Here is a 12,245-nt window from a genome sequence, read left to right as displayed (position 1 = left end):
ACTGCTTAGAGACAGTGGCCTGGTCCATATTTAAGAACTCAGCGACCAACTTAAATGAGTATGACACCACCGTCATAGACTTCATCAGCAAATGTGTGGACAACTGCGTGCCAAAGAAAACAGTACATACGTTCTCCAACCGGAAACCATGGCTCAATTACGAGATTGACTCCCTACTGAAGGGCAGATCTGAGTTCAAGTCAGACTATACAAGAAATCCAGGTACGACCGCTGCAAAGCCATCCGAGGTGCCAAGAGAGAATATCAAACCAAGCTAGAGTCACAGACAGACTCTCGGCTGTTGTGGCAAGGACTAAACAACATAATGGGCTACAAAGCGAAGCCGAGCAGTATCTCCTGCAACAGCGCACCCCTCCCCGAAACTCAATGCATTCTATGCTCGGTTCGAGCAGGTAACCAACAATCCGCTGTTGAGTGCCCCAGCAGCCCATAACTCGCCCATACTCACCATCACAGCTTCCGAAATCAGATCGGCCTTCCTGAAAGTGAACCCTCGGAAGGCGACGGGCCCGGAACGGGGTCCCTGGTTGTACACTCAGAGCCTGCGCGGACCAGCTGGCAGAGGTGTTCGCGGACATCTTTAACCTATCCCTACTCCACTTTGAGACCCTCACCTGCTTCAAGAAGATCACCATCATACCGGTGCCAAAGAAGAACCAGGCAACATGCCTCAATGACTACCGTCCGGTGGCCCTGACTTCAGTCGTAATCAAGTGCTTTGAGAGGTTGATCATGAAGTGCATCACCTCCATATTCCCACAACGCCTTGATCCACTGCAATTCGCATGCCGTCGGAACCAGTCCATAGCGGACGCCATTTCTCTGGCCCTACACTCATCCCTAGAGCATCTCGACAACAAGGACTCCTACATTAGACTCCTATTTATTGACTACAGCTCTGCCTTCAACACCATAATCCCAGCCAAGCTCATATCAAAGCTCCAAAACCTAGGACTTGGCTCCCCACTCTGCAACTGGATCCTCGATTTTCTGACCAACAGACCACAATCAGTAAGAATGTACACCAACACCTCCTCCACAATAGTCCTCAATACCGGGGCCCCGCAACGCTATGTACTTAGCCCCCTACTCTACTCCCTGTACACACACGACTACGTGGCAAAATTTGGTTCCAACTCCATCTACAAGTTTTCTGACGATACAACCATAGTGGGCTGGATCTCGAATAACGACGAGTCAGAATGCAGGAGGGAGATAGAGTGGAGTGGTGCAGTGACAACAATCTCTCCCTCAATGCCAGCAAAACTAAAGAGCTGGTCATTGACTTCAGGAAGCAAAGTACTGCACACATCCCTGTCAGCATCAACGGGGCCGAGGTGGAGATGGTTAGCAGTTTCAAATTCCTAGGGGTGCACATCTACAAAAATCTGTCCTGGTCCACCCACGTCGAAGCTACCACCAAGAAAGCACAACAGCGCCTATACTTCCTCAGGAAACTAAGGAAATTCGGCATGTCCACATTAACCCTTACCAACTTTTACAGATGCACCATAGAAAGCATCCTATCTGGCTGCATCACAGCCTGGTCTGGCAACTGCTCGGCCCTGGACCGCAAGAGAGAGTCGTGAACACCACCCAGTCCATCACAAAGCTGCCTCCCATCCATTGACTCCATCTACACCTCCCGCTGCATGGGGAAAGCGGGCAGCATAATCAAAGACCCCTCCCACCCGGCTTACCCACTCTTCCAACTTCTTCCATCGGGCAGGAGATACAGAAGTCTGAGAACATGCACGAACAGACTCAAAAACAGCTTCTTCCCCGCTGTTACCAGACTCCTAAATGACCCTCTTATGGACTGACCTCATTGACACTACACCCTGTATGCTTCATCTGATGCCGGTGCTTATGTAGTTACATTGTATACCTTGTGTTGCCCTATTATGTATTTTCTTTTATTCCCTTTTCTTCCCATGTACTTAATGATCTGTTGAGCTGCTCGCAGAAAAATACTTTTCAAAGTCAAGAGTTATAACCACGGAACCATGACTGACATCCCTCCAACATAAATAACATAGTTACTCTCATTCCACCTCTTCACTTTGCTCAGTCACCTGCCATCATCCCGCAGATCTGAAGGAAGTATTTGAATAACCTCTTTCCTTCAGATTTCATTCACCCTGCCCAACATACCACATAGTCCACTGACTTATAATTGTGCTTTATATGAAGTCATTTTGCAGTTTCAATAAATTATTGCACTGTCCAGATGGAATAAGTGCTTGAATCAAATGTTGCACAGTGCATTAATATTTATACAATAGGCTTGTTTTAATTTAATATATTTTTCTTTTATTAATAACTTGCTGTGTGAAATAATCTGGCAGCTGCCTGTTATGAAGTGGCAGGGAGAGAGCATTGAACTCTGTTGTTGACAAGAACAGGGATTTCTGTTGAACTCTAGTTTTTAGTTATAACCTCATTCATAATATTGCTTCAACCTTGCTCTAAAACTGTCTCAATCCTATATCCCAGCTCACTCTCTTTTCTAACTGGCCTCCTGTCACTCCTTTTCCCCCCACCCCAGACGATCTGCCAAAATCCTGCACTGTAGAACTCCCTGCCTGATTACTCCCCACCTCCAAAGGTCTCCCTCAAAACACCTCCCTTGGCCATTCCTTTGGTGACTTCTTTAACCCTTCTCTTTGCTCCACCGCCCCTTTTATGAAGCACCTTGTATAGAAATGTGCTCCAGCTCTGTCATGCACTTCACTTCACGGCTTCTTTCATAATAGGCAAAAATAAAAGCAAATTACTGCCGATGCTGGAATCTGAAACCAAAGAGAAAATGCTGGAAAATCTCAGCAGGCCTGGCATCATCTGTAGGAAGAGAAAAGAGCTAACGTTTCGAGTCCAAATGACCGTTTGTTAAAGCTAAAAGACCGAGAAAGTGGGAAATATTTATACAGTAGAGTAGAGAATGAAAGATGAGTCATAGCCATAGACCAAGGGAGCAGGGTGCTAATAGCCCAGAAACCAAGGGAAAGAGTGCTCATGGCAGTCCCCAGAGAGAACAAAAGGTGTGAAAGGTCAAACAGCAAGAAGCTAATATCATAGGTAAACTGTGACCGATGTAGATGTGGGGGCAAGGGAAGGGGGAAGCAAAGGGGAGAAAAGTTCAGGAAAGGGGATAAGATAGGGGGGGGTTTAAATATATATGTAAAGAAAGATAAGAAATAAATGGTAAAAGACAGTTAAAATGAAATGGGATGAAAACAAAGTCGAGGTGGGGTAGAGCTAATAAGCTGAAGTTGTTGAATTTGATGGGGACCGTGATTTCCCACCTACAGTTGTTGACAGGGCCCTCAACAGTGTGCGGTCCATCTCCCATGCCACTACCCTCGCCCCCTCCCTCCCAGAACAAGGATAGAATACCCCTCGTTCTCACATTTCACCCCATCAGCCTCCATATGCAAAGCATAATCCTCTGCCATTTTCGCCAACTTCAGCGTGATGCTACCACCAAACACATCTTCCCTTCACTCCCTCTGTCAGCATTCCGCAGAGAGTGTTCTCTCTGAGATAATCTAGTCCACTCCACTATACCCAACACCTCTCCCATCACCCGTGGCACCTTCCCATGCAATCGCAGAAGGTGTAACACTTGCCCCTTTACCTCTTCCATGCTTAACATCCCAGGCCCAAAACACTCATTCCGGGTTAAGCAGCGTGTCACTTGCACCTCTTTCAATTTGATCTATTGCATTCACTACTCCCAATGTGGTCTCTATATCGGGGAGACCAAATGCAGACTGGGTGATCGCTTTGCTGAGCATCTTCAGTCTGTGCACATTCAGGACCCTGACCTTCCGTTGCTTGCCATTTCAACACAAGACTCTGCTCCTATGCCCCCCATGTCTGTTCTTGGCCTGCTGCAATGTTCCAGTGAAGCTCAACGCAAACTGGAGGAACAGCATCTCATCTTCCGGTTAGGCACGCTACAGCCTTCCGTTCTCAACATCGAATTCAACAACTTCAGATGATTAGCTCTACCCCACATCGACTCCTTTGTTTTCATCCCATTTAATTTAAACTGTCATTTACCATTTCTTTCTTTCTTATCTTTCTTTATATCTACATTTAACCCCCCCCCCCCATCTTATCCACCTTTCCTTAACTTTTCTCCCCTTTGCTTCCCCCTTCCTCTGCCCCCACATCTACATCTATCACAGTTTACCCTCTGATGTTCGCTTCTCTGCCTTTCACACCTTTTGTTCTCTCAGGGGACTGCCATTAGCACTCTTTCCCTTGGTTTCTGGGGCTATCAGCAACCTGTTCCCTTGGTTTCTGTGACTATGACTCATCTTTCAGTCTCACTCCACAGTGTAAATATTTCTCACTATCTCTGTCTTTTAGTTTTGACCAAGCATCATCTGGACTCAAAACGTTCGTTCTTTTCTCTCCCTACAGACCTGCTGGGATTTTCCAGCATTTTCTCTTTGGTTCATAATAGGCAGTTGGGGTGGTGGGGAGTGGGGGGGACTTAATTTTGTACAGAATGTAATCATGTAAAATGTATTAGATTAAAACAAGTGTATTGTAGAAACATTACCACGCTGTGCAGTGTTTTGACCAGATTCTGGTAATGTACTTAGTCCTCGTGAATAGTACAACAATCTATTGTTATGTGAAAGTGAGTTAATATTGATTCATTGTCAGTTTTCAGCAAGTGAATTTTCTGATTTCTAGCATCTTGAATAAGTTTTTTTTGGAAAATATTTTATTGAAGGCATTTATATGTTAACAGAAACACAACCCCAAACCAGCCAACATGGCTGTACATAACCAACACAACAAAAAGGAACCCCCCCGCCCTCGCTGACAGCTTAACTTTTCCCAAAGAAGTTGATAAAAGGATGCCACCTCCGGGCAAATCCTTCCACAGAGCCCCCCAAGGCGAACTTTATTTTCTCAAGCCTGAGAAACCCTGTCAGGTCACTCACCCACACACCCGGTTTCGGGGGGCCCGAGTCCTTCCATTCTAACAATATCCGTCTCCAGGCTACCAGAGAGGCAAAGGCCACCCGCAATAAGGTCGGCAAACCCCTACCAGAATCTCCCAAACTTTGGACACGCCCAGAATATGCCCTCCCGCGCATCGCCCACATCTATCCCCCACCCCTTCAAAAAACCTGCTCATCCTGGCAACAGTCATATGTGCACTGTGGACCACCTTAAACTGGATAAGGCTAAGCCTAGCGCTTGACGAGGATGCATTAAGTCTCCTCAGGATATCCTCCCACAGCCCAACCTCCAACTCCCTACCCAGCTCTTCCGCCCACTTACGCTTCACTTCCCCTATTGGGGCTCCCACCCAGTCCATCAGTTCCTTATAAATTTCCGACACCTTCCCCTACCCTACCCCCGTTCTTGACACCACCTTATCTTGCAGCCCCTGGGGCGGCAGGTGAGGAAAGAATGATATCTGCCACCGAACGAAGTCCCTCACCTGCAAATATCGGAACCCATTCCCGCCGAGCAGCTCAAATTCCACCTCCAACTCTTCCAAGCTCGGAAAGCCGCCGTCGATGAACAAATCCCCAAGCCGCTTGATCCCCACCCGCTGCCACCACTGAAACCTCCCATCCAGACCCCCCAGAACAAACCGGTGATTGCCACATATTGGTGCCCAAACCGAACCCCCTACAGCCCCAGGTGCTGCTGCCACTGTCCCCACACCCTGAGGGTGGTCACTACCACCGGGCTTGTGGAGTACCCGGCTGGCGAGAACAGCAGAGGACAATGCTCTCAAACTCGTGTCTTTAAATGAGGCTGCCTCCATCTGCTCCCACACCGACCCCTCCCCACTACCCATTTCCTGACCATCGCCATGTTTGCCGCCCATTAGTAATTCATGAAGTTCGGGAGAGTCAAACCCCACCCCGCTCCAGCAGCGTCTTCTTCACCCGCGGGGTTTTACCTGCCCACACAAACCCTGAAATAACTGTGTTCACCCTCCTAAAAAAAGGCTTGTGAATAAAAGTCGGGAGGCTCTGAAACACAAACCAGAACCTTGGGAGGACCGTCATCTTCACCGATTGAGCCCTCCCTGCCAGTGACAACGGGAGTGCATCCCACCTCCTAAAGTCCCCCTTCATCTGCTCTACCAACTGAGCCAAATTCAACTTATGAAGCTTCCCACCCCTGCGTCACCTGAATGCCCAAGTACCGAACCCCCCCCCCCCCCCCCCCCCAACCACCACCTTGAACTGCATCTCTCCCAGCCTCTTCTGTCCCCTCACCTGGATTGGAAAGACCACACTCTTCCCCCATGTTCAATTTATACCCTGAGAACTGACTGAATTCCTCTAAGATCCCCATAATGCCCCCATTACCTTCCAGCGGGTCCGAAATATATAGCAACAAGTTGTCCGCATACAGTGAGGCTCTGTGTTCCACTTGAATAAGTTTTTAATGTTATCTTTATGCACACTGATCTTTATCTGTTTTCAGTATTTCTATATTCAGAAAAATGAACTGAGAGCAAAATGCAACATATGCCATAAAGGTCGTGTACTGTCCTTTATATGTGAAGAAATGAAGGAAAGTGATCCTTTAACTGGTAAAAATTGTTAATGGAAAGTTCTGTTTTGAAGTATTATTAGTTGTCCATATTTGTATCGTTCCTCTGTGGACAATCTTTCATCCTCCAATTTGTTCAGTTACAATAGGACAGATATGCTAAGGTGACCTCAGACAATGGTTCCCCTGGAGAGTGTTGATTGGTGATGCTGGTATCTCTTAAATTGAATTACAGCAAACTCTTCCACGCTCTGTACTATGGGAGAAGACTCCTTGCAAACAGAGGTACATCCCTGGGATCATTGTGTCTTCAGTTAAGTAAGCTAGTGACCTAAAAGAGACCTGCATTAACTGTTGACAAAAGCAGACAGTAGCATTAATAACTTGGAAGAAAAGATTAAAATCGATATGTCTGAGGATCTGTTGTGGCCCCCTTTTTTGGAGTTTCTGTAGTTCAAGTGACCCTGTTGATAAAACTAACGGTAGAAAGATCCTGCATTTATATATAACCATATCACGCCTGCAGGATGTTCGAAATTGGTTCACATTCGATCAGCTACTCTTTGACATGCAGTCACTGTTGATAATTTGGGCAAAACTGTTGTTGAATCAGAAAGCAACTGCAGTTTACAGCTATCAGAAGAAAATCAAAATAAACGACTGACAAATAGCTAAAAATCTGTGCTCTAATGTTTTGTTTTCAGTTTCATTAATGGCTTTCGATTCATAGCTCTAAATTAGCCAGTTAACGTTCCGATTTGGAAAAAGATTGACATTTTTGTTGCTTGATTTGAAACCTTTGAAGCAAAACTTTGTAGTTTTTGTGTAGGATATGCTTCAAATATTTTGTTTGCGGAATTTTGAATAACGCATTGGGCAGCATATTTAATAGATTAAAATTGCTCTCTTCTGAGGGTATGAATGTTTTGATTCAATTTTATTTTTCTTACCGTACAAAAATTGTGGGGGGATTGTGTAATTTTGTTTCTCAATTTTCTCTCCTGAAAGTGGTAACATACAATTAATTAGGGTTACAGGTTCAGAGGGTCTAGCAACTGTTTGTTTGCCCTATCTTTATGCCTGGGGCTGAGAAATGAAAGTTAACATCATTGACTGTGGGACCCTCACAGGTGAACTCTAACCTTGTCACTGCTTAACATAATCATGTGCAGTTTCAATTCAGAATCAATGGGACAATTATGGGAACTGAATTTCTATTATTCCCTCGTCCAGTGATGACTCGTCAATTGAAGCATCCATGTCACCACCCAGACGAGATAGGCTCAAGTGGAGACCTGAGATTGAAAGAAGAACTTTGCTAACCTGTCTGATATAGTACCAAACAAAGTGGCTATTATCAACTCAACAAGAAATATCATTCATCTGCATTAACTTAAAGAGATTAAACTGATCTCATTGGAGGACATTAAGAATGTACAGAACCACCTACAGTGCAGAAGGAGGCCATTTGGCCCATAAAGTCTGCACTGGCCCTCTGAAAAAGCACCCTACCACGGCTCACTCCCCTGTCCTATCCCCGCACATCTACACATCTTCGGACACTAAGGGACAGTTTTAGCATGACCAATCACATAACCTACATGTCTTTTGGATTGAGCTTCAACTATAGCTGAACTTCAATTATCGTGGTTTCCTATCAAATATAGAACCAGAGCCTGGGGGTGAAGAGAGAGAGAGACAGGTGACCATCCTCAGACCAAAAATCTTGCATGTCTTTGGGTTCCATAAGACTTGATAAAATTCTTAATCCTTTAACATTTAGGAAAGTGTACTAGATGTTCTCCAACACCATATAAACCAGGGAGGCCCCAACTTCACTCCACCTGCCTCCCCCCCCATCTGAACCACAACCACCAGCAGTAGCAGCAGTAGGGTGCAATTGGACTCAACGCTCTTGGGCTGTGGTTGAGTAGCTGGGTTCATACTTGCCAATTGGGTGAGATACTGGAGGGTAACAAGTTCTTGTAGAACCGCACTCCAACACTTGTTTTCTGATATGATTTCATATGACACTTGTGGCAACATTTTAAAATAATAAAGCCTGGTTATCTGTTTTATTAATTATGGATTTAGCGTACTTGAACAATGCTTAATTGATGCGACAGTGAAATAGCACTACTCAAGTTACATTAACCATGGATATCCTTGCTGAATGCATCAACTACCTCACTTTGTGCACCTAGTTTGTTAACTTCACCGATGTATCTAACTGCACCCTTGGTGTTGCTCATGCATCACCCTTGTCCTTGTTGACTTTTATTGGCTCTTATTCCACCAATGTTTAAATATTAAAATATTTAACCTATCCCTCCCATCTATGAAATCTTTCAGCTCCTAAAGACTTTAAGAATTCTGTAATTCCTCTGACTCTGGTGTATCGCTTGCTTCCATTTCCTCAACGTTGGTAGACATATTTTTGACTGTCTTGGTACTGAGCCCTGGAATTCCTTACTTGAAGCTTTCTGCCTCCCCACCTCTCTGCCCTACTGATAACACTGACCCATAGGTATCTTTTATGTTAAAATAATCTTTAATTCAAACACTGAATTAACCACATTAACATCAAAGACATAGTTTTATAATTATTAAATAAAAGGAAACACTTTAACTTATCTAAACTGCCACTATATCCCAATTAAGCAACCCAATATGTTTCAAATGCCACTTAAATACATTTAACAATCAGGGTTACTTGCTTATCTATGCAGACCTTTGGAGAGAGGGACCTTTTCAGGAACAACCTGAAAAACCTTTTGTCTTGTCAGACTCAAATCCTATGGCAAACTGCTGTTCAACTTGAAATCTTGCTGCAGCCAAAACTAGAGACAGCCCTGGCTCCTCCAACCAATTACATTATCTGTATCCCTCTAAGTTGTCACACAACCTCCTCAGCTAGGAATAAACACATTCCCTCAAATTATCTACACCCCAGGAATCTCCTGCAATCAAAGCAATGTTTTATTAGCCATTTATATATAAACCCGTAAATGGTTAGAAGCAACAGTGACCTCACGTTTACAACTTCTTATTCACAACTTTAGTGGACACACTGCCCATATGTATTTTAAATCAGGGTTTTTAATAACATTACTGCCACAAATATAATATATATAAATCTCTACATTAATCACACTAGATATTGTTTTGTTTGTTTACTGGTTAATTGGGAGCATTTGTTTTTTTGTTTTAAACTACTCTGTTCTATAGTAGACTAAATTAAATATGAATGGGTGGTGTAATCAAGTTGGTGTGTTGTCCTTTCCATATCTAGGACCTGGTTTGAGTCCAGACTGACCAATGAAAATTTGCATCTGTCAGCTGGCTGCAAGGATCATATGAATTTGGGTAGTCCCCTCTCTAGCTAGCGCATTTTCTCCAACACCTGTGGAAATCCATGCATGTTACCTGCTCCATCTGACTAGGCCCCAACAACAATTCAAGAGATTACTGGAAGTAGGATACAATAAATTCTTAACCGGAAACTGCAGCGCAGATGAGTGTAAAATGAGTCAGCCAACATCAGCTGAAAAATCAATACATTTTCCATCTTCACAAGTGCCTTTTTTGAACTTTTATTTGATGAGTAGCTGATATTGGCTTTGTTGGCAATTATATCATTCATAAAGCTTGCCTTTCCATCTTGTATACATTTGTGTTAGTGTTATTGACTTGTCAAAGGTTACATTTCTAACCAATGTCTTGCTTGAGGGCCATTGTTTGGAATGTTGCAATCTATTGTGCCATAAGGAGATAAGGAAGCACAAGTCTGTGCTAGCAATTCCTCACATGATGAGCTCAAATCATGGAATAGTTTCTTGGTTGAATGTCAGTCATCTCTCTGTTGGAAGAGAAAAATGAACTGTAGAGCTCAAAAGGTGTGTAAGCTTCTTTTCACACTGCATGGAAAAAGGTGGACAGCATGCCTCAATAACTTCTGTCCTTGATTGGACTAGCAGGTCACATCTCCCTCAGAGAACATCCCTTAAAGGGACTAGCTACTATATCCCTGTTGAAATTTAAATTGACCCAGCATCCTTTTTTCAGCAAGATAAAGTAGTGCTTTGATTTCACTCCTGAATGACGTTTTAATGCCCCCTTGTTCTGATTCGCCCAACTGAAAAAAAAGGTCCTCCACATCTAACCTATTAAATCCCTTTATCATTTTAAAGGCCTTGATTAAATGATTCCTACAACCAAAGTCAAGGGAATACAGGTCAGATTTACACAGCCTGCCCTCATTCTAGTCCGAGAGCCGAAGTATCATTCAGGTGAATCCGTGCTGTACTTCCACCAATGCTAGTATATCCCTTCTGTGATGTGTTGCTCAAAACTGAAACCACTACTCCCAGGATCTGGCCAAGGTTTAGTACAATTGAAAGCACAACTATCCCACATTTGCAACCCCCTTGGAATAAAAACTAAATAGGGTGGGGGAGGGTACAGTTGTATGTAAAATTAGAAAATCAAAGTTAAAGGAGAAGGTAGGAGTGCAGGTTAATGATAATGTGGATTATTACCAGAAAATAAAAGGAAGGGACAGAACATGTGAAAGTAATATTGCACCAAAAGGTCAGACAAGAATGGGGAAATTTGATAATAAAAGAAACCTGAAGGCTTTGTGTCTGAATGCGCAAAGCATTTGGAACAAAATTAATGAGTTAACAGCATAAATAGAGACAAATGCGTATGATTTGGTGGTGATTACTGAGACATAGTTACAAGGAGACCAGATCTGGGAATTGGGATACTCAGTATTTCGGAAGGATAGATAGAAAGGTAAATGAGGTGGTGTAGCTTTGCTGCTAAAGGAAGGGATCAGTGCTGTAGTGAGAAATGATAAAGGCACTGGAGATCAAGACGTGGAATCAGTCTGGGTAGAAATAAGAAATAGCAAAGGAAAATAGTCCCCAAGCAGTAGTTGCACAGTTTAAGCCAGGAAATATTGAAGGCTTGTAAGAAAGGTACAGCAATAACCATGGGTGATTTTAACATGCATATAAACTGGATTAATCAAATTGGCAAGGGTAGCCTCGAGGAAGAGTCCATTGAACTTGTTAGAGATTGTTTCTTGGAGCAATATGTTGTGGAACCAACCAGGGAGCAGGCTATTCTAGATTTCTTATGATGCAATGAGGAGGGATTAATTAATGGCCTCATAGTTGAGGATCATCTGGGCAAGAGTGATCATAGCATGCTGAAATCTCAGATTCAGTTTGGGGGCAAGAAACTGGAGTCCCACACTTGCATTCTCGAGTTAAACAAAGGTAATTACCTTGGCACGAGGGCAGATTTGACCCAAGTGGACTGGGCAGGAAGACTAAAAGGTAGGGCAATTGATGAGCATTGGCAGTTGTTTAAGGAGATATTCAATTTATCCCACCTAAAATATATTGCAGAGAGGCAGAAAGATTGTAAGAGGGGGAAAAAACATCCACAGCTTAGCAAGGTAGTTAAAGATAACATAAAGACAAAAACGAAGGCATGTCATATTGTAAAGGCCAGTGGCAGGCTGGAAGATTGGGAAACTTTTAAAGATCAACAAAGGGTTACTAAAAAAGTAAAAAAAGAGCAAAGGTAAATTATGAAAAGCAACTAGTGCAAAATATCAAAAAGGATAGCAAAAGCTTCTTTAAGTAAATAAATGGAAGAGAGTAGCTGAA

General features: G+C 43.6%; 1 protein-coding gene across 3 annotated transcripts in view; it reads left to right on the top strand.

The window, feature by feature from the left end:
• uba6 (ubiquitin like modifier activating enzyme 6) overlaps window positions 1–12,245 on the top strand; it is a 294,389-nt gene that overhangs the window by 16,057 nt on the left and 266,087 nt on the right. The window contains exon 2 of one of the 3 annotated variants that reach the window (XM_072517065.1): window positions 6,496–6,604. The exons of 1 other annotated variant lie outside the window; for it this stretch is intronic. In XM_072517065.1, coding sequence (XP_072373166.1) covers window positions 6,580–6,604 — 25 coding nt within the window. In that variant the 5' untranslated portion in view covers window positions 6,496–6,579. Of the gene's footprint in view, window positions 1–6,495; window positions 6,605–6,755; window positions 6,850–12,245 lie in introns of those variants that run through there. One more of the 3 variants, XM_072517064.1, reaches the window with a different exon arrangement.

Source organism: Scyliorhinus torazame, chromosome 9 (assembly GCF_047496885.1).
Source record: "Scyliorhinus torazame isolate Kashiwa2021f chromosome 9, sScyTor2.1, whole genome shotgun sequence".
NCBI classification, from domain to species: Eukaryota; Metazoa; Chordata; class Chondrichthyes; order Carcharhiniformes; family Scyliorhinidae; genus Scyliorhinus; species Scyliorhinus torazame.
The sequence above is the reverse complement of the archived record's forward strand: the minus strand, read 5'-3'. Positions and strand labels throughout refer to the sequence as shown.